The 23,424-nt window shown below is 40.1% G+C and overlaps 1 protein-coding gene across 16 annotated transcripts in view; it reads right to left on the bottom strand.

Annotated features, from left to right (window-relative positions):
- LOC110086925 (ankyrin repeat and fibronectin type-III domain-containing protein 1) overlaps positions 1 to 23,424 on the bottom strand; it is a 316,329-nt gene that overhangs the window by 65,901 nt on the left and 227,004 nt on the right. For 11 of the 16 annotated variants that reach the window (XR_013539113.1, XM_078381382.1, XM_020808190.3 and 8 more), the window contains one exon: positions 9,696 to 9,824. The exons of the other annotated variants lie outside the window; for them this stretch is intronic. Coding sequence is in view for 5 of the 11 variants with exons in the window: in XM_020808190.3 (XP_020663849.3) it covers positions 9,696 to 9,824 (129 nt within the window). In the remaining 6 variants the exon portion in view is untranslated. The remainder of the gene's footprint in view (positions 1 to 9,695; positions 9,825 to 23,424) is intronic. 16 annotated transcript variants of the gene reach the window in all.

Here is a 23,424-nt window from a genome sequence, read left to right as displayed (position 1 = left end):
TGTGTTTTTCTGCTACAAGGCTACTACAGAGGCCCGAGACCTCAGACAAGGCAATTGGCAAATCTGCAGGGGATCAAGCCAGGCCTTTGTTTTCTGTGGGACGGAGACTTCTGTAGAACTTGAAATCCTGCCTTATTTTTAATTTCTTAGTTGAACTTAGCCTCTGGTCAAAGGGAGAATTGGAATACTAGAAATTCACCTAATAAGCTGCAGAATGGAGTTGGCAGAATCAAAGTGAACCTAAGAAAATTGGGTTTTCACACCAACACACTCCTTTGCTAGTGTAGAGAAGAAAAGGCAACTTCACACCTATGTCAATGTATTCTAGGCCCCTCAACCTGTACTGTGGAAGACATGGCATCAGCTACTCCAAATGCTCTTGCTATTGCCCGTTATTGGGCAAACATTACCTATATTTATTAGCTTCTAACACAAACAAAGAAAATATCTTCTTAGTAAAGCTATAGAAATATTGCCTATCTCAGAACTTTGCAATAAAGAAAATATAACTCCATATATATGCCTAGTTCAGCCTTTTGATATACTGTCGACAGTTTACAGGCTCTCGAAACTACTAAAATCTTTGAAGGGAAAACAAGAAAAGTTCATAACATTTAAAAACAACAACACCCTGTTTGAACATTAGATTATCCTTTTGAAGATGATTTAGAGCTTAATTTAGAGAAATGAGAGATTCTCATAACACTGATTTATTCGTCCCTTTATTTTGTAAAGAGCAATTCAACTAGGTATTTGTACAGAACGAAAGCCAAGTTTCAAAATTCATCATCCTGAACTGTGTTCACAAGTCTTCAGGATCAAGCCCTGCTGTTTGTTTAGGATTTTGGCAAGGACTGGCTACACAGCATAACTTCACAAGCTTCAGTAGACCACAAGGACAGTGTCAAAGCTCAATTCCATACAGTTAATTCAGTAAGTCACAGATACCATTACTTCATAAGTCACAAAGACTCCAAAGTTATTAGGGGAATTGTGGGGGGGGGGAGGAAATGGAGAAGGAGAAGGGGGGGAGGCAGGCTGGGATGTGCATTAGAACAGTGACAAGCAGAAGAACAAAAACATCCCATAAATCATGCAAAGTTGCTGAAATACCAGAACAAATGACCCCATATCTTGGCCATTGTTCCTGAGCAATGGCTTAATGCACCCTACCCCCACCAAAAGACCTTCAGATTCATTTCAGCCAGCTCCTCTGTATTGGAAGAGGCTAAATTCTGTGTTGAGTTTCATGTAGTTTGAGAGCTGAGCAAAGAATTCCAGAAAAGATGTAAGCAGTTTGTATGAAGAGTGATAGGATTTGAAAAAAATTGCCCTAGCAATTACGAGATTCAGTTTCTGCTAAGGTAAAATGGAATCTTACAGAAGGTGATTTTAGACAGTGTAACCGATTATGGGACTTAAGTGTTTCAAGCAAAAACACACAAAGGCTCTTTTCCTATGTTTTCATGTTTATTTGTTAATTTCCAAAAGAGAGACTCTTTAACCACACGTGTTTTGTGTTAACGAAAGAGGGGGGGCATATAAGTTTTGTTTTTATTGATTGTCCCTCTTTTGTTTAACCTTTGTTTCACTTCTTGTCTTTCCAATCGCCCAGGAAAATTTTCAACCAATAGTATTGTGAGGGCTGCTGTCAGCAGCCAATCAGAACATCTGGTGAGGGGAAGAAATTGTTGAAGTTATATCCGTTGGAACTCAGGAGGAGTGTCTGCGTTGTTTCACTCATTCCATGCATCTTCTACTGATTGACACCTGCTTGTTTCTCCTTGCTCTGTCTCGGCTCTTCTCCCTTCCCCCCCCCCCAGCTCCCTTGGGATTTTAAACTCACCTTCCTCTCTCATTTCTTCTGGAATTTATTTATTTATTTTTGCTCTTTTCCTTCCTTCAATTAGTTTTGCTGCCTGCTTGCTGCTGGACTCAAAGAACAGAAGAAAAGGAAGGTATCAAACTAGATGGGCTAATTATTTATTTGCTGGTGCAAAACACTATCTTGAAATGAAATAACCCTAAAATAGAAGTGCATGGAACTTTCTGTTTAAGGTCCACTGTTCTTCTAATCTGCTATCAACTCACCTGTGAATTATGGTGACTAGGGAGGGACACGAATGGCCAATTGGGTGGTTCATGCTGGTTCGTTTACCAGCTAAAGAGGTGTTTGGCACTTCCCAGCCTCACCCCTGGCAGGTGCCCACTCCGAGGCAGGACCCCGAGGAGGCGGGCAGAGAAGCCAGACAGCTGGCTCCAGGTGGGCACCCATTGGAGGAAGTGAGGCTGGGAAGTGCTGAATACCTGCTTGGCTGATAAACAAACCAGCACAAGCCAGTTTGTGCCCATCTCTAATGGTGAGTAACCTCCAAAATTGTTATTACTAAAAACCCTGCTAAGAAGCTCAAGTCTCAAAACTGATGGCAGGCATTTGTTCTCCCTCTTTTACAAGTTTTTAATTATTTAAAATGTTTATATGGAAAGAGAGGAATGCCTCAAAAAAACAAAAACAAAACAAAACTCAAGGACAGATCAATTGAGGCCACCCCACAAAATCAATCAATCAATCAATCAATCAATCAATCAATCAATCAATCAATCAATCAATCAATCAATCAATCAATCTATCTATCTATCTATCTATCTATCTATCTATCTATCTATCTATCTATCTCAGAATGAGGTGCTCCTGATCTGTACACCAAATCCAGATACAGATCATGTTGGCAGATCCTTGCACACCCTTGGTGCCTATTTTCATGACTTTTTCATGTCAGGCAAACACCTTTCTGTTTCCCCATGGATCTACCATTTGAGGATTTTAAAATATCTGATTCTTTTATTGCTGCTTCTGTTCTGCTGTTTGATGGATGGCTGATGTTTTATTGCACCTTTATTAACTTCCTGCCGTTGTCTTCAAGAAACACCCCTAGCAATGTTACACCAAGGGGCATTAAACCAATTAGATTATACCAATTAGACAAATCCACAAAGGTAGGAAGGAGGACCTGTTCTGCTTCCTTAGCTGGCCCTCAAGCGCTCAGGGCTGCCTTGTAGAGGTCCTTGGTTTGCAGGTGACATTCAAGTACAGGGCTGCCTGTGAGGGGATTTTTTTTTTCCAAAACAGCTGTTGTGTTTTTGTTAGTTACTTATTCATTTTTATGATATTAAAATTACGTTCTGGAATGGAGTGAAACTACTTTTATCTACTAGTTTTTAATTTGTTAATATTGTCATAACGGATTGCGCTTTTTAGCTTTTAATGTGTTTGTTTGTAAACTGCCTTGTGTCCTCCTGAAGAGAAAGGCGGGATATAGTACATGCATGCATGCATGCATAATTTACAGCTATATCACAGGGATGCCTGTACTACTATCAGGAATTAATGGAAGAAACATCCCAAACAAGAACAAGCTTCAAAGCTAGTGAAGTCTGTGCATGCGTGTGCGCGCATGCATGCATGAGTGTGGGCAATGAGCCAATGTTTCTCACAATCCTTTCAGTTTTTGCTTCCTTGATCATTTAACTGTGATCATTAAATCCCAATATTCTTTCCAATCATGCCCAGTATTTCCTTCCTGAAAAGCACAGAAGCAGCAAGCTTTACATCTGGCAGACAGAAAGGAGTGACAAAATTCAATGGGGCTGGAGAGGCAGAAACCCATTTGTAGACCATACACACAGATACACAACTCACTTGTCAATCTTCCTACGCTTCATCTAGCAACCAGCTTGAATACCTGGCCTCTAGAAATTTAAGCCTCTGCCTTTGCCAAAGCCAAGATCCAAGAACACTGGAAGGGCCAATGCTCTGAGATGGCACAGCGCATTCATAGGTCCCTAACAGTAGGGACTTTGTGGCAGCAGCTTGTAAAAAAAAAAACACACCTAAGAAAAGTCTAATAATGAAGTACTTATTTTAGTAAATATCATATGAATGAAATAAGTGTTTTCTCAAAACTTCAAGTCTCTCCCTGCCACTTTCCCCAATTTTATTTTATTTTTTACAAGAGGAATGCAGCAGACCTGGGTGTATAGTTAGCACTAAACTTTGGAGAGAAGAGAGAGAGAAAAAGCTTTCCCTCATTTTTCAGAGTACATAAATAAGTGCTGCATTAGCTAAATAAATCAGTCACTGTACCCCAGGAGGGACAAGCACCTTTTAATGCTCCACTTTAACTGGGCACAGGCTTGAAACTGTGGTGGGCTGGTGCCTTAGATATTGGCCAGCTCTGGGAGCTTAAGTGAGCTGATTAGACTGAACTGTCTGTTCTCCTTTGGGGCTCTCTTTCTGAGATTTTAGGCAACATGCTACCTTCTCTCCAAAGCATGCAAAACAGACCTGCCCCTTATGTGCAATGCAAATGACAGTACATAACACTTAGGAGGTGGGATGTCCAAGCCCAAATCCCTATCCACTCCAGTGGACACATGGAGAAATCCAGGACATTCGTGCTTGTGGTATCTAAGGCTCTCTTTCTCAGTAGGCACACGGTGCTGCTTTCCCTGCCAGCCAATAGGAAGCTTGTTACAAGTACAGTGGTGCCTCGCTTTACGATTGCCCCGCATTACAACAAATCCGCTTTACGACACAATTGCAATCGCAAAACGATGGTCTAAATGGGGGAATTTCGCTTTGTGATGATTGGTTCCCTGCTTCGGGAACCGATTCTTCACAAAATGATGATTTTTCAACAGCTGATCGGCAGTTTCAAAATGGCCACCGGGTAAATAAAATGGCTCCCCGCTGTGTTTAGGGACAGATTCCTCGCTATACAGGCGGCGAAAATGGTCGCCATATGGAGGATCTTCGCTGGATGGTGAGTTTTAAGCCCACTGGAACGCATTGAAAGGTTTTCAATGCGTTTCAATGGGCTTTTTATTTTCGCTTTACGATGTTTTCGCTTAACGGTGATTTTCCTGGAACGGATTATCGCCGTTAAGCGAGGCACCACTGTATGTTGCTTTGATTTGATTTCTGTGCTATGTACCATTGATCCAATTGTGTATTTCTGATGGATTCTGTTGTTTCTCCCTCAACTGGTGTTTCCTCCTTCCTCCTCAGATACCACACCACCACCAAATGCTTTCCCCAAGAGCTGGGAAACCCTATGGCACTGTGGAGTGCAGCTGTGGGAGGGGAAGCAGAAAGACAGTCCAGAATCTGCTAGTGTTGGATATGCCACTGAATCTTGGCCAATGCACTGCAAACTTTGAATGGAAACGTGTTATAGAAATCTTTTTAATGACATGAGGAAAATATCTATTATGTATTAAGTGTAGCAATCACAGAGACATAGAATCATAGAATAATGGAGTTGGAAGGGGCCTCCAAGACCAGTGAGTCCAACATCTCTCTCAATGCAGGAATCAAAATTAAAGTGTATCTGACAGATATTGGTCTAACTTTCTCTTGAATGCCTCCAGCACTGGAGGGCTCACCACCTCTTGAGGCATTGGTTTCATTGTCATACTGCTCCTATGAAGTTTTTCCTGATATTCAACCTAAATCTGGATTCCTGTAACTTGAGACCATTATGACATGTCCTGCACTCTAGGATGATCAAGAACAGATCCTGCCCTTCCTCTGTATGTTTCATTCAAGTATTTGAAGACTGCTATCACACATCTCCTCAGTTTTCTTTTCCTACGGTTAAACATGCCCAGTTCTTTCAGTTGTCCTCATAAGGCTTAGTTTCCAGTCCCTTGATGATCTTTTTTGCCCTCCATTGGACTTCTCAGTTTGTTGACATCTTTCTTAAAATGTGGTGTCCAGAACTGAACACAATACTCAAGATGAGGCCTAACCAGTGCCAAATAGAATGGAACTTCATGGGAATGTTATAACAAATAAATCATAATCATTGTTCAAGTTGTATCTGCAGACACAAACCAGTGCAATGATATTCTCAGCTACTGTTGACATCATCAGGAACCAGGCGTGTTCAATACCTCTGAATAATAGACCTGGGTTATAACCATTTGGGGCTGTCAAAATGAACAGCCTCTGCATGTCGCTATTCCTACGCCCCACGGGAAATAAGCAGAAACACGCAATCCACCGGAGAGAGCAAGGCAACATGTAGTGCATGAATTGTTTCTGTGAATGGCTCCACAGAAGAAATTAACTCTAAGTAACATTTTCAAAAGCAGCCTGAAATGCCGAGGAGGTGAATCATAGACTGCTTACTCTGCTATAGTCCCTTTGACTCCAGAGGGGACTGGACTAACACAAGCTGTTAGTGAATAGGTGCTTTATAGGTCTCCCACCTTTCCCAATGACCTGATGGGTTGGGAGTAATTTCTCTCATACATATTGACTCATTTCTCTCATATGTATTGCAGTATTCCCATTGCCAAGCTTCAGGGAGGACTTTCAAGAGGGAACAAATGACAATCCATCGTAATACTAACTAGGTGTGCACATTTTAGGAATGAACTGGCTCTGGAAGAACACTCGCTGCATTTTGAACATATATATAATCTTCTTCCCCAGCTCAAGTATGGGGGAAGTCTGTTCTTCTGGATTACAGCAAAATGGTTTGAGAACAGCCTTCTGCCAGTCACAAACTCACCCCCTTTCTGGGAGCAAGTCCTTATGCCGTCGGAACAATGAGTTATTGGCATAATGCTGTACCTGTGAGGTATCTTTGCCTCTAGCCACCACACCCTAATTGATTATAAATTAATTAGGCTACATGGCAGGTTAATTCTGAGCTATCAGTTTTAATGATGCCTCTTCTATGAGCTGGGAAAAGAAGGTGGAAAGGGACGAGACAGAATAAAGAGTTTGGTTATGGGAACTGTTTAGGTTTAAAAACAATAACATATTTTAACAGATATTCATCTCCCAAGAAGGGCTTATTTTGTTGCATACACATGATAGTGAACACCCAGTGAGCCTTTGCTCAGACTCTGCTATGGAAAACCTGGCTTGCTCACTAAAAATAAGTACAGTATCTTAATTAAAGGGTTACGGTGGCACTGAATCTTACACAGCACTCATCACTTACCTTCCATGTGAACCCCAAAACATTCTTGTGGCACAGGGCAGAGATAAATTCACAGAGTAACAGGGTAAAAAAAGAATAATTCTGATGACTACAGCAAGACCTCCTAAATTTGCTTGCTGTACATTTAATTCTCAGGGCTGCTATTTAAACCAGTCTCCCTATTCACTGATCATAATGCTAAAAAATGATAAGTTCTAAATCATGTATAAATATAATCAAATTACTTGTTCCAATATTTATCCCCCCTTCATCCAGAGACATGGAAATTTGGGAAGAGAGTTATTCTTAATAGCACTACTGGCGCATGTATATAATTAATTAATAATAACTGGGTGCCTTCAAGTTAATTCAGATTTTTAGTGATCCTTTCCAGGTTTTTTTTTTCAGGTAGCGGGTATTCAGAAGTAGTTTACCATTCCTTTCTTCTGTGGTCTATGCAGTTTGCCCAAGACCACACAGGTTGGCTCTTCTGGGATGGGGGGGGGGGGTTGACATAATTTACAATTATTAGACCTATTACATTACAAGACCTATAAATATTAAAGGTCTTAAAGAGTCTCTATGCCATTTATCTACATAGGATTTACTCCTTCTCATTCAAAATATTTAGCAGATTAATTCATATTATGTGGGTTCTATAATACAAAAAAAGCCAAGCTATATGTTACAAGCTGAAACCAGTAGATATGAACCTAACTGCCCCTCTGTAGCAACTACAGAAATGAATCATGTCACGATAACCACAACATTTTATGTTTCCCTATCTTTTAAATGTTTTTCTATGATGTTTAAAAAGTTAAAGTTTTTTGATTGACATTTTTTAAATCATCTGCATAATATGTATGGCTTTAAAGAGCACTTAATAAACCTTTTGTAAACCAAAGTTGACTTTGTTCTGACTTTTTTTGCCCATAGGAACGCATTAATTAGATTTCAATGCATTCCTATGGGAAAAAGACAACATTAACCGTGGAACAAATTAAATTCATCTTGTGAGGCACCACTCTACTCTTGCCATTTTCAGTAGCAGTAGTCTGCTTGGAGGGTCATCTCGCTTCATTCAAAGTACAGCAAAAAGAAACTTGTATTGATTATGCCTGTTCTCATTTGTATGAACAACTTGTTTCCTCATCTGAGCCTTGCTGATCTTCTTTTATTCTAGTACTGATCCTCTCCTTGATGTCCTGCTGTGTTTATATTCTAATTCCCAATCTCTTAATACATAGTTTCACATCCTTGCATTGGATTTTTAAACCCTGTTCCTGCTCAGACCTCATTTTGGCTGCAGTCTTGAAAATATTCACACCAATATTTGTCTAGGGATAACTATCCATGAATGCATTTCCACTTTGGTTTCTGAATTCTTCAACACAAAAGACTAATGATGGCAGGTAAAAACAGTCAACCATCAGGGATTCTAACTGACCATTTATTCCTGCCTCTACAAGCAATCAGAAGTGATCATGTAGCTGTTCCACTTTTTCTCTCCTAAAAGGTTTTCTCTATTAATAGGGAAACGCAGGAGGCTTACAAGTAGAAGATTACATTATTAGAAAAAGTTTCCCCCAAACCTCTGAGAAAGAGCTAGGATGATGTTGAGGTACAAGCCTCATTTGGAAAAACAAAGAGTAAGACGTAACAGAGCCACTATCTCTGGTGGGTACAGATGGCAATTTCATAGAGAAATAAAATCACCTATAAATATCCAGGTTGGCAAGAGGTGTGTCTCAGGATTTTGTTTGTACAGAAAATTTTTTTCTGAAGAGAGGAATCATTTGTTCATCCCCTTCTGCGTCTTGATTGCATGAAGACATTCTTTGTCCATGGCCAGCTGCTTTATCTTACAGTCTGGGATGAATGCTAAGAAGGCCAGCATATCATCTGAACAATTTGTCAAAAGCACAAATAGCAATTTGGCATGCCATTGTGATCCTTTTTAGGTTTAGATTAAACAGAGGTGGTCCAAACTGCAGTTTTTCTTGTGATAAATGATTCAGATGATCCGCAAGCTGCATACATTTAATAACAAGCAGAAAATTAAGCATTTTGTTCCAGTAGTTCTAAGAATCATCCCTTCTTTAGTCTTCTTCTGACTACAATTTTAACTGTGTAGGGTGTGCCCTGTGCCTCTATTGTGTGCCTCAAAGGAGTGAGTTTGCAGCATTTACACTATCTTCAGACATTCTTCTGCAAACACACAGGCACACACTATTGGCTGCATTACTTGTGTATTTAAGGATGTGTGACTCCCTTCCCAACATTACAAAATCCCTACAAGTCTCACTGGTGTAAATATGGCAAATATGCCTGCTCTCCTTAAATGATACTTGACTCCTGATGGACTCACATTCTGGCTTCAGGCTCTGAAACAACAGGTACAAGGCATGCCTTAGCTAAGCTCCTAATAGTACTCATAATGCAGGTCCATTTGTTCTTTTCTTTTGCAAAGCAAGGATCAAATCTAAAGTGCTTTTATCAGGTTACACCCACTGGGGATTCTTACTAGCATACAGTTCTCAGCAGAGACTCTAGACCTAGTTTGTTTTATATGTGTGAATTTCTCTCTTCTAAAAGCACTGACCTGTTATGGAAAGAAAAATGTGACAGCATAAATATCAAAGTATGATGATGGATGGACTGTGAATTTGCTCTGTTCTGGGCCCATCCTGCATCTCTTACCATTCAATGCTCAGAGACCTGGGGCGGAAGGCTGGCAGCTCAGCCGAGCCATACTCTGTTTTCCTCCTCTTCTCCTGCTTCTGTTTTACTGACAACCGGTGTGTGAACTTAGAAAGGCTGCTCTCAGACCTGAGGAAGGGGGAAAGGAGAGGCGTTAACTTCATCACAGCATGATGGCAACCAAAGGGAATTGCAGGAACAAGAGGCCAAGATGGAGAAGGGCTAGAAGCTAAGGTCCAGAGAAGAAGGGAATGAAATAGGGTATTCATGGGGCCAGCTATTATAAAACAAATTAATCCCCAGTGTAAATGAGTGTAATTTACTCAAACTTCATCAGGACCTACCCAGGTAAGAATGTCTAGTATGGATTTCTTCTGTGCTTGGATGATGGATCACTTAAAGATCAAAGTGGAGAAGGTGATTGGGGTGAACAGCTTCAGTGACCTCTCCAGATTAACAAGTCAGAAATCACACAGACTGATAAAGGACTGTTAGAGCCATTTGCATCAACAAGCCTTAGAGCAGTCTGGACATCCTGAGCGTTCTTCCAGGGTGGCAAAAAGGAAGTTAAATAGGCAGCTAGTATGTGATTTGGATAATATAGGCTATAGTGGTTATTGGTGATTCTGCTCTGCATTCGCGATTGAGAACGGACTAAAAAAATGTAGAGGAGGGCTTTGCTTAGTATTAATGAACCTCCCAAATGCCATGAAAATGCAGGGCAAAGTGTGTTGTAAACCAGAAGAGGCTACATGTTTAGTACTACCCAAGACTTGAGAGGCAGGAAAAGAGAAGACATTTGATGAAATACAGAGAATATATTATATAGTCATGAAACAACACTTTTAAAATGTGTATACAAGTCAGACCAATGGTCCATTTAGCTCAATGGCTTCTCTGATGAACAACAGGTCTTCTGGGTTTCCAGCAGAACACCTGCTCACTATCTACTATCCAACATCCTTTAACTGGAGATATTTTAGCATCTGATTTGGGTTATGGAACTATTTGGTACCATTAGACCAAAGTAATCCATCAATGATACTTGCAATGTACAGGTAGGAAATGTAAGCCTTGAATAATTAAGCATTTATTTTCAAGGCACTCACTTATCTGGAACAAAGAATATCACAGTTATCAAATCATTTGGCTTAAAATGACCATGTGAGTCATTCAAACTTTCAATGAACAAATTACTCACATTAATGGCTGAAATCCTGTTCCACAACTGTACATTGTACAATGAGGATTATGTCAACAGCCACAGTGGTTGTGTCTGTGTCAGAGAAATAACAAACTTTATAGAGCCCCTCCAGGTTTCAGGGATCCCTAGAGACTCCCTTTGACCTGGGGCTGGCTTCAGGTGTGGTGGAACGGAAGGGGGAGGGAACATTGTAAAGCTGGAAATTCAGGGATCTCTAGGAATCCCTGACAACATGTGGGGGAGGTCTAAGACTTCTTAAAATTTATTGCCCTGAAACAGTCACAGGATGGCTGTGTAATGAGTATGATGGCTTACATCATACTCATTACACAGCATAAAGCTGCACAACAGGATTCCAGCTAATGTGTGCTGGAAAATAGAAATGACCCCATACTTATAAACTGAACCTGCATTTGCATTGGAGCTCAGAGGAAAACAGTAGCCTCAGAAATAATGTAGATGTTCTGGTCAGTCAGACAGTATATAACCAACCCATCAAAATGGCCCTCAAAATTACACAGAAGGGAGTGAATTTATGGTCTATCACTCTATGTAAAAGTTCCAGTCTACAAGGACAGGAGACACAGATTCAAGAGCCCAGCCATGTATGGGCAATATATCAGTTAGAAGAATTCCCAAAAGTCTGACCTGGAGTGCTACTGATGACAAAATATTGAGCCTGGTGGTTGTAAAGAGCCTCGTGGCGCAGTGGTTAAACTGCTGTACTGCAGCCAAAACTGTGCTCACGACCTGGGGTTCAATCGCAGGTAGCCGGCTCAAGGTTGACTCAGCCTTCAATCCTTCTGAGGTCAGTAAAATTAGTACCCAGCTCGCTGGGGGGGGGCAATGTGTAGCCTGCATAATTAACTTGTAAACCGCCCAGAGAGTGCTTGAAGTGCTGGTGAAAACAGATCTTGTCTACTACATCTTGTCCATAGTTTTCCATTTTCAAACTTATATAGCTTGTGAGTTCAAGGTGTTTATGCAGGTAGACACACAGACACACAACTAACTGAAAGTTTTATCCACATGATTCAAGTTTTTATTAAGGAGTGTGGTCACACCTTAAAACATAACACATACATTATGGAAGGAGTATTTATAGACTGTTGTCTGTATTTCCAGGAGGGTTCAGGCCTTAAGAAATCATATAGCAAAATAGGTTTCTCTGATATCTCTTGAAGTACATGATACTCTGCTGAGGTTATATTATGAAAATTTAGTTCTTCATAAAACCCCAGGTTTATGAAAGTGGGGTACTGTGCTTCTGTATCCACAATTCAAAACACAAGGAAACGGCCCAATATTGCTACACAAGATCATGCTCATCTTGCCAGGAAAAACAGTGGCAACCTTTAAACAGCAAAATGCAACCTGAATGTTGACAAAACGAACGGCAGAATGGCAGCAGTCAAAGATACTCTCTGGTAATCACAACAATTCACAACATGACACCAAGCAAAGAAATTCCCAAAGGCTGACTCCTTTTTTCATCCGTTAGCCACTTCTCAACCAAAGAGAAACCAATAGTCATGGCTGTTTTCAACAAGTATAAATGATAGTGGACTGTTCTGGAGTTAATTAAATGGTGAAGCAAAGGTGTGAGTAATTGCAGCACCACCTGTCAGATGGACTTTGATTTGGATTCCTGCACAGCAGGGGGTTGGACTCAATGGCCTTATAGGCGCCTTTCAACTCAACTGTTCTATGATTCTATGACATACAATGGAGAAACATACACATTCTTTAACCTCTCAGGAAAACTGATGTTGCCATTTCTGCTTTGCAGAATGCAGACTAGAAAGCTATGTTCCAATCTCCAAACCCTTTCCCTTGAGTAGGCCACCCGAGGAAGAAAAGCTATACTGGACCCAAAGCTCTACAAACATATTACGTGCATGTTTTCCCAAAGATTTCCCCTCACCTTTTGAAATAATACAAAAGGAGGACTTAACAAAGATTGTCACTGGAAACTAAGGTCACAGTCATCCACACTATGTGACAGAAAGACAGTGAAGAAAGACAGGGACAAAAATCAACTCATTTTAAATGTGATGTTGGAGGAAAGTCTTACCACAAATGGGCAGAAGGGCAGAAAAGTGAGTGCTCAAACAAATCAAACCTGGACTAGAGAAAAAACAGAGTAAACTGAGGCTATCCTATCATGCATATATTATGGAAATACAGAAGTGACTAGAATAGACTATGTTGCTGGGAAAAGTGGGGTGATACCAGAATTGCTTTGAAAGCATGAATGCCTGTTTGGAAGGAGTTAAAAAGCTCTCCTCTTGAGAATTAGCTAATTGGATCAGATTGCCCCAGACCTGAATCTGATTACCCATTTGAAGACTTTTCAGGAGCCTAGGCTCAGAAACCCTGAGAGAATGTTTACCGAAAGCAGAAACACAACTGCTCTGTGCTTTTTAATGCAGAAATACTTTGACTATGTCTTACATAATTGTATGCTAATTTCCTGGAGATACATGGCAAAATGTGCCTTTCTGGAGGACTGTCATTCCATTACTTTCTTTAAGGCAAGCTTTTTTTTTTTTTTTGCCTTGTTAAAGAATACATTTGACTCTGTTTCTGTGACCTTTTTATTGCTATACAGCCTCCTCCTGCCATGCAGCTACAATACTGTATCTACCTTGGAACAGTCCTGCTGGTGTGTCTGTTCCATGCATGCTCAGTTTGTTAGAAAGTTACTGATTTTCCCTTTTAAAAGATCTTTTTTGGGCTCAACATTTTAGCCTATGCAGCTTTGATTCTTCTCAAATAAAAAAGGGTGTAAGGCTAGCCATTTTCTTTCAAGATAAGCAAGAAAAAAAATTTCAGTGTAACTGATCCATCTGAAATCTGGGGACTTTTTAAAGTTGCCTATTTCTGCAAGGGGACGAACAGTTTTACTTTTTAAAAAATTACAATTTGAGTGCATAAATATCCCCAAATTTGTCACAGAGCAAGAGCACACTGTCTTCTACAACGGTGCCAAATTTGATGCTGATCCAAAATCGAGTTTCAAAGTTATAATTTTTGTTTGGGCTGCCATACCCCAAAAACAAAACAAAACAAAACAAAAAACCCACAATTTTTTGTTTTAGAATTGCCATACAGTAGGTTGATTTACTCTGCTGCACAATAATATTGTGGCAATAATAAAACAGACAACCCACATGCTGGTTTCTGCCCTTCAGTTTAATCCAAGGTTTCTCAATTAGTGTCAGAATATTTCCGGAGTGTGGCTGCCACATGCAAAACTCTCCTAACCTCCACTCCTAACTTGGGTCTGTTCCTGCCTTTCCTTTCTAGCTATCTTTGGCATTTTACTTCCATGGATAGATACTGTGATTCTAAATCAACCCTGTCAAAGATTCTTGAATAGGAAGTTATGCAAGGCCATCCAGAAGGTGAGAGTAACGGAGCAGGTCATGCTACCTAGTTGAAGTAGGTGGTTCATTGAGCTCAAAAAGGCATTACTGGGCTTCTTCTTGAAGGTCTTCTTTCAGCACAGGAAACTGCCACCCCACTGCAGTGATAAAAGCTACTTAGCACTGATATAGTGCATTCACTATATTCCCTTTGTGGATGAACACTATAACACAGCAAGGTGGTCTGGGTTGCCAAAGAAACAAAGGAGAACCAAATAATTGTTGGAAAAGGAAGCTGGAGAATGACTCGGAATTCCGTGAGGCCAGCAATCAGTTTGCTGCAAGCAAACATTTCAAGCAACCAACCAGACAACTGTACATATACATGAATATCACCAAATAGACTATGTAAATAGTAGTTGGAGATGCTGTATTCTCTCTGTTTAAACAAGACCAGGAGTAGATTTTAGTACTGACAATAAGTTGTTAATAGCAACATTTAGAGTAAAGGTGGAAAAAAACACTATAAAAATTGCAGTGTCAAAATATAATTTAAACAACATTCTTAATGAATTTAAAGTCTAAAGAAAGTCTAAAGTCTAAAGAAACAGTTTTGCATTACTAAACTCAACTGACGATGAACAAGAAGAGCTGTGGATTAAAAGCAGGGATATTATTACGGAAGAATGCAAAAGGGCTATTCCTATAGTATAAAGAAAAGAATGTCCTAGATGGAGGGAGGAATAAACCCTTAAAATTATTAAGGACAGGCAAGAATAAAAAGTAAAAGATGATGGAAGTAGGGTCAGAATCCTGAATACAGCTTTTCAGCCACTAAAAGGGACAATATCTTCGGAGACTACAAATAAATTCCTTGGCAGTTGTGTGCACACACAGATCTATATGTTCCTTATAGGGAGTCTGTATAAGATAGGAGGCCTGTGAAGATATTCCTGTGTGGAATCTGACATTATGCTGTACAGTATCATCTATCTCAGTCTAGAGCAGTGGTCCCCAACCTTGGGGCTCCAGATGTTCTTGGACTACAACTCCCAGAAACTTTCACCACCACCTCTGCTGGCCAGGATTTCTGGGAATTGAAGTCCAAGAACATCTGGAGGCCCAAGGTTGGGGACCACCGGTCTAGAGGATGGAATGTTCTCCTTTAGATCTGTGATTTAGAGATCTGTCTAGTAATTGATTAATTCATCATCATCATCTGAAAACTGGAGAGTTGGGACTTTATAGATCAATGAGTCCAGCCCCTGCCAACCTCTGGCCCTGCAGCCAGATGCTTAAATCACTGTGCTTCCTTCTCAGAAGTGGTCCAGCTATGGTGACCAAATACAGAAGAAGGTAGGGCTCCTGTACCTTTCAATTGTACAGAAAATGAATTTCAGCAGGTCATCTTTACTCATTACATTATCATCATCATCTTAGAACTGCAGAGCTGGAAGGGACCCTATGGTTTATTGAGTCAGGGAGGCACATAGGGGAATCCATCTCCCAACCTCTGGTTCTGCAGCCAGATGCCTAAACCACTGAGCTATCCAGAAGTCCTTTCTAACTAACATTGTAAGATAACAGGGATTTTCTGCTACTCTTGCACGCAACCACCCTAAGTCCAGAAAACTGTAAGAAGACCCTCCTTGGCCCTTCATTATTTGAATTAGATTCTAATTGTATTTTAGAGGCAGGGGGATTTGTGACCTGCGGTGAAAGGTGGGGTAAAAATAGTTCTTGTAATCAAATTCAGTATGCTGAGTTTCATTGTAACTTTCTCAATTTTCTATTTTTTTAATATTTAAAATTTCTGGTAATTTTTCTATATTATTCTCTTATAGAGTTTGAGATAAGAGAGCAAGAGTGCAATATTTGTAATTTCTGTAAATTCATAAATATTTAGCATTGTAATCTTTTGAAGAAAATATTCTACAAAAACACCACCCAAGGTATCGCAAAAATCCTAACAGAATTCCTTTGTAGATTTCTTCATTCTTTCTTTTCTGTCATTGGTACATTCACCAGAAACATAAATGGACAGAGATGTGAAAAGTTACTGTTTTGGATTATGACTCCCAGAAAAGATGGTCTCTCTATGGAGAACCACCTCACTGGTTTTAGCTATTCTTGCAAGAAATTCTTCAAAATGAATATGTAAAGCTATAAAAACAAAAACAAAAATTATGCATTTGTTTATGAGTGTGTATTGATATTTATATTTGCTTGTATGTTATGTATACTTAAGTCAGTTTGCTTTTGCTTCTTATTAAACTAAACAAAATACCTCAAAAACATTTCCCAGAAAAGCAATTCCTTTCTCTCTCTCTCTCTCTCTTTCTGTAACAATGGAATGAACCAGAACAGCTAGCTATTTTTCAGATGGATTTTAAACCATCGGCATCTTTAATTCATTAACTCTGGTTATTGATACTTTCAGCTTATAAATTTGCTGTTATTCAAGACAGGGTGGAGACAGTTTTTTTGGAGGGTAAACTGTCTGTTTAAATATCAACACTGGGAAAGAATAGGCACAGGCATTTCAAGATTGTTCTTCGATTTTTTTAAAATAATTTTTTACTTTGATGGAAGGAATGTTTTTTTGCTTTTAAAAAAAGTTGTGGAAAATGAAACAACTAAAGACAATGCTTGCAGGGGGTGTTTCCATTCAATTAGAAACACTAAAAATCTGAACAATTACACATCACAATGAAGCCTGTAAAACAGAACGTATAGCTCAATGCTATCTCCATCTTTAAATTCTCCCCTTCAATACCATGTCAAAGCACAGGCGGGAATGAGTCATATTTCAATTAACCGATGCTCAGTACAACTAACCACTTATCTCTTAGACAGTTTTTACATTCAGGCACCAAGGAGAGGAAAGAGAGATATTGAAGTGATGTGGATTAAAGGGTTAGAAGAATTGTTCTCCATAGGTCTGGCATTTCACATACTACAAAGGCTGGTGAGATTTCACCGGATGCTACATTCATTAACCACATATGTATTTTTTCTTTTCATTTAGCTGGTAGCCAGCCATTGTAAGGGGGAAGCAGGGTGGGTTACACAGCAGTGCATGCTGTGCTATTAATGTGCACATTAAAGTATGGTTCTTCACCAGAGAAAGCATGCACACCACCACCGTTTTGACAAAAAAAAAAAATCACCAATTTACCCATTTATTTCACATTTGTCAAAGTATCTAAAATATGGCCATATTTCTAACATCTTGCTCTGACTGTTCCTAAGAAGTACAATGCTCATCCAATCCACCTCAATCTAGGTACGAGTACACCCATGATTTTTGCCTATACTGGACCTATGACAGAGACAGGGAAACCAGGGCCATTCATGAAAGTTAGACTCTAAATCCCAACAACCTGAGAGTGAATGGTCAACAGGAGACAGAGATGGGCACGGACCTTGGTCTGAAAGTTCATGCTGGTTCGTAAGCGCAGCACTACATGCGCCACATGTTCCCTTCCCCACCTCCTTAGCTGGACTCCCCCACTCACCAGCGGGTGACTCTCCTCCTCTTCTTTGGCTGTTGAGCCAGTCCCTGTCAGGAGCACAGGATTCCCTGCCCTGCCTCCTTGGCTGATCGCTCACTCAGACAAGAAGGCAGGACAAGCAAGCCCATGCTCTTGCCGGGGGCTGGCTGACCAGCTGAAGAGGAGGAGGAGGAGAGGAGCATGCTCTGCCTGGTGAGTGGGCCACTGGCTAAGGAGGTAGGGGAAGGGAACACACAGCACCACAGGCATGAACCGGCACGAACCTCCGAACCAAGGTTCATGCCCATCTCTATTCAATAACATTTGTAAAACCACAAATTTCCCAGACTAGCCCTACAGTGTCTGCTTTACAACAACAAACTGTTCTACTCTCTCTGATCCAGCCTAATATTTCACTCAAGGCTTTCTCCTGGAAACGCAGTCCTGATGATTTTTCATCACTGCAACTGCCTGCATCTGAACCCTGATCCTCCATTTGGAAAATGAGGATTTTTTTCCCTTTTCCTTGAGGGAGCTTTGTGGAGAGGAGAAGGGGGAGGGAACGACGATGCTTTTCCTGGTGACCCCGTATTGACTGCAACCCCCCACCCCTTCCCTCCCCCTCCCAGCTTCCAAATCTGAACTGAGGGCAGAGGTGCTTTAATGGTTTAGGTGGCAATGGGGGAGGGGTTTAAATTTTGGGAGAGGTGAAGATCCCTACTTCCTCTTGATACTTTTCCATATCAAATGACTTCATGAAATAGTTTTTCCTGTAATTTAGGAAAGAAGGGTCGGCTATATTCATTTTTAGACCCTGATTCATAGCTGTAGCTATGTGCACAAAAGCTCAAAACATGTGTCCTGTTTTATCTCACAAATGATTGCACAGAAGGCTCCAGGCTGGAGAAACTGTGGTTGCTACATTCAACTGAATGATTAACAAGCAACTGCTAAGATAGCTGTGAATCAGCCATGGTCTCAGAGGTCCACTGTATCTTTGCAGTCAAATCACTTCCCACAAGATGATACCTGAAATACTACTGTACTGACCACTTATTAAACCATTCCCAAACTCAGTTGGCTGGTCCCTTCCCTTCGTATATTCAGGAGGTTTAGAAGCAATTACAGGGTTTCCTGCTATCTGCGCAAATAGCTACATACACACTTCAGTTCAATATAGAAATAAACCACATGTACTTGCTTATCTTTCACGCGATACTTTCAAGTATTATGCATAAGCACCACCAACAAAAAAGACTGATTCATGGCAAAAAGCAGAGGATTGTCAGAAAGAATCCAAATTTAAGTCAAAGTCATTATTCATCTTTGCTTGTGTATTCAGCCATGTTCTAGGGAGTTTAACTTTGTTAAATCACAATTTTTTTCCTAAAAAGCTCATTAGGAACCTTGATATTATGACTGTAAGGTTATTTGAGGTTTGCCATTTAGTATATCTGTATCTGCTCTAATATTCCCTTTTCAATCAGCTGTTTCAATATTCAGTCACTTGCATCGTATAGGAGAAGCATAACTACAGGAGAACAGAAATTCAAGAGACAGACTTGTCTATTTTTCTGCATTACTGTAAAACACACACGGCCAGAAGAAGAAAACCTTCACCACCATATTTTTACTCCTACGGCACAACAGGAGGGCCTCAAAGTACACAGCTAATGTTAATTAAAATTCTCATAATAAGCCTTTAGCTCATTATAATTTCATAATATCTCCTTTGCCAATGTGGCATTTGGGGAATAGGTAAGAAAATAAATTGCATGTGAGGATTTGAAAGGGCAGGGCTATGACAAGAACCTTGGTCCTCTCATCTTACACCTTAATATTCTGCTGTCTGGTCTACCTCTTTTTGCACAGAGTTCATTCCAACTGGGATAGTCTACTTTCACCATGAGACCCAATAAACATAAATACTGTTAAGGGTTTAGGACAGTGGTTCTCAACGTGGGTGATAATGCCCCCCAGGGGGCGATTTCATTTTTCAAGTGGGCGATAGAACGAAAAGGGGCGGCGTGGGGACGCTGGAGCAGAAGGGGGGCGGTAGGGGGGCGCTGGAGCAAGCCAAACCTGTTAAGATAGCTGCAGCCTTTTTACAATGTGCATGAATATATATTTTCCTCCAATCTTAATTTAGTTTCAGAGTTTTCGTCTTGAAATTTTTAATTCCTGCATTGTGGTTTGTTTTTATGCCCTTTTTATATTTCTTTTTGCATCTTAAAATTCGCTTGCAACTAAATCATTAAATGTTATTTTTTGGGGGCATTTCATTTTCTTATAATTGAATTTTGTTTTCAGGGGTCATTGTATTTAAGCGCAATAAATAAATAAATAAATAAATAAATAAATAAATAAATAAATAAATAAATAAATAAATAAATAAATAAATAAATAAATAAATAATCACTGCGGGGAGGGGGGTGATGATAACTTCCTTAATGGCTCAAGGGGGCGTTTCTTTCAAAAAGGTTAAGAACCACTGGTTTAGGATACAACAGCCTGTCAGTTGGCTTCATGTGTCACATGCGAATAGCTGCACTCCTTCCGTTATCCCTTTCTGTTCTCTTCTTGAGCCTCCTGCATTCTTTCCCCTACTCCTATGTCTTACCAGAAAGCACTTTCAAAGAGCCATGGAGGTTGCATATGTATTGTTAAAACGTATTTCTTCAAGGCTAACACTCCCTTTGCATCACCACTTCACAGCGGTCTTAATCCTGTATTTGCAATTGCAAACACTTCAGACAAAGAAATGTTCCCACTTGAAAAAAAGTCTAAATAATTTATACTGCAAAGATTTAAAAAGTTTCTTGTTCAATATTTATGCCTGTGGGCCTACAACCGAAGAAATGGCCACAATAGTGCAACCAGGCCATACAATCAGGCATGTGACTGTGTGTGAGCTCTCCTTCATTAGACTGCAGCAGCAGCATCCACAGTTGGAGCCGCCCATGTGTAGATACTGAACAAGTTACGGATCCTTGTGTTACAGCAGTGAGAATCTGAAACAGGCCCTTTTGCAGGAGACTGTCGCCATTTCTGATGACTTCTTGGGAGACTTCTTTGTTCTGCTGGGCCCAGATGTTTAAGGTGATGTGATGCTGAAGGAGATATGAATTAAATGGGCACGTAATATGTCTTCCTTCTTATTGATGGTATTTTATTGGAATGTCCAGTAATAAATAAATAAACAAAACAAAGAAGCTAATTGAAAAAAAAGAGGTTGTTCACTTTATGAAGACAACATCCTTCAAGCCACTCATATGGTTAGGATTCCTGAAATACAGAGGAGTTTACAACTTAGGCTGTGACGACACAATCAAATACCATTGAATTTGCTGGGGCTACAGTTTGGGTCAATTTGAAGAATTTTTTCCTGACCACATGACACAAAGGTCAATTCTAATTTGTCTGGTCCTGTTTGTTCCCTATGCATCCCCCCCATGGGAGACTTCTACTTTTTTCAAGTTGGAACAATTCAAACAGACTCCCCGCCCCCCACTGATCAGTCAATCCGTTCTTGCAAAGATAAAGGGTGGTGGGTGGTGTTTTGGTGATATTTGCCGTAGGGGCATGACATTCAGGATCGCAAGAATGCCCGTCCCACATTCTTTTCCCTTTTGTTATTTTTCACATATATGAGATTAGCTCTAGATCACCTTTTCACCACTAGTTTAGCACTAGATCACCTCTGGATGAGAAAAACATTATGAATAAAACCAAAACAACACAGATGAAACAAAATACATTCATATGGTTATGTGGTATTTCTGTACATATTAAGAAAAACATCAGAACACTGCTGCCTTTTCCAAAACACTGTACAATCCTTTCAAATTCAAGTGTCTTGACAAGTGAACCATAAAAGGTCAGCAGAGGCAGAACCAGAGGAAGGAAGAAAAGATTGGGGGGGGGGGCTGTGGGCTGAAATACAAATTGCAAGACATCAGAGAGTGAACACTGAACTTCCAAATCAATCTGCAGACCCTGTGTGATCACTTGACTGCGAATTCAGCCACAATACAGGCTGCCAATCAAACTGCATCAAAGCAAAATCAGAGCTATTCAGTTTGCCAGTTTGGTCACAGCCTTAGAGTCATGTCTCAAATTGTCCTTATACTGTACAACTTCCTTTCTGAATGTACGTATATACCTAGGCATTAATAAACGCTAGGCAGCAATGCCACAGGTTACAAAGCAGTTTTAGAAAGTAGCTTTAAATCTAGCTTGTTTTTCAAGGCGTTAATGCTGAGCTAAAAGGCCTTAAATATTTCCTGACTTAGAGCATTCAAACTTCAAACAGAGCATGATGCTTAGTTTATAAATTGTGAAATATCTGGCTAAAGTGGAGGTGTAGTATGTCCAGGAAGCATGGGACAGCCACATCTTTTTCTCATCTGTTATGGAGTTTGTTTATTGGCCCTGTATTTTTATTTGCTTGTTTTCAAGTCAGAGTCATAAACGATTGTTCTGTCTCACGATAAGTAAGACTTTCTGAACTTGCTATTTACCACTCAGAACTATTTACAATGCAAATTCAATGTGCACAAACTTTTATAGCCATCTTTCACTTGAAATTTCAATGTTATTACCTGTTCTCTTGAAGGGGTCCTATATAGGATAGATATGAGAGCCAACACTAACAGAAAAGCTATGAACATGTAGTTTTGCCCAATTAATGCTAGATATGAAGCACGCTGCATATAAAATCCATGAAGAAACGCGCTCTACATCATTCATAATGCAAAGCATCTGCAAAAGCTAAAACATGGTTACCAAAAAAAGTACAAAAATTTGCCAGTCTTTAAATCATTATTTCTGTTCCTTTCTATATATATGTGTGTGTCACCCACTTGCACAGCTTGCAGCTGTGTCTTACAAACAATGTCCTGGAGGAAGCTTAGCATATTGAAGCAGTCAATAAAGGATGGAAATTATCTCTGGAAATAAGTCTATTATAATTTGTAATACGAGCCATCCTCAAAGAAGAGCAGCCACACCACAATGATAGAGTTTATGCTTTGCACAGACAAGGACCTAGGATTTGAAGTTTAAAGATTCAGATGACTGGCGGAGAGAAAACTTCTGTCACCTGGCAAACGGTTGCCAGTCAGACTGAATACACCTGGGTTAGAAGAAAAATAAATCTGATCTTGGATTTGGCAGGCACAGCACCACAGACTCCCAAATTCCTCTGCATGTGTTTCAAGAAACTCTTATTTTCACAGTAGAGCAATACTTTGAGATCAGCTACCTCTGGCAGGAAAGTCCTTGTCTTCTCCTGATACACTTCACCTACCCTAGTAAGGATGCATAGTGCAAAAGGTCTAAGCAGTAAATATGGAGGCATGGTTCTGATATAAGTATATTCATATACAGTATTCTAACTGACAAAGAGCTCTTTCTTCAGGCAGTGTAGGAAGACTACTCAACAAAGATTTTGTTCCCCTTTCATTCTGCCTGAAGTAAGAATCTATTGTACCCCTCAAAGCCTGTATTCTTCTACCATCTCAAGAGCAAAAATAAAGACCATCAATCTTGGTTACTCCCTTCTTGGATGCATACCCTAAGGTGTTAAAGGGGTTTGAGTATGTCACAGAAGCTGAGAGCAATGCCATCAGGGGTCTAGGGCATGAACCTTGATTTGGCGGTTT

This window comes from Pogona vitticeps, chromosome 13, assembly GCF_051106095.1.
Source record: "Pogona vitticeps strain Pit_001003342236 chromosome 13, PviZW2.1, whole genome shotgun sequence".
NCBI classification, from domain to species: Eukaryota; Metazoa; Chordata; class Lepidosauria; order Squamata; family Agamidae; genus Pogona; species Pogona vitticeps.
Note: the sequence above shows the minus strand (reverse complement) of the source record. Positions and strands in the feature narration are given on the sequence as shown.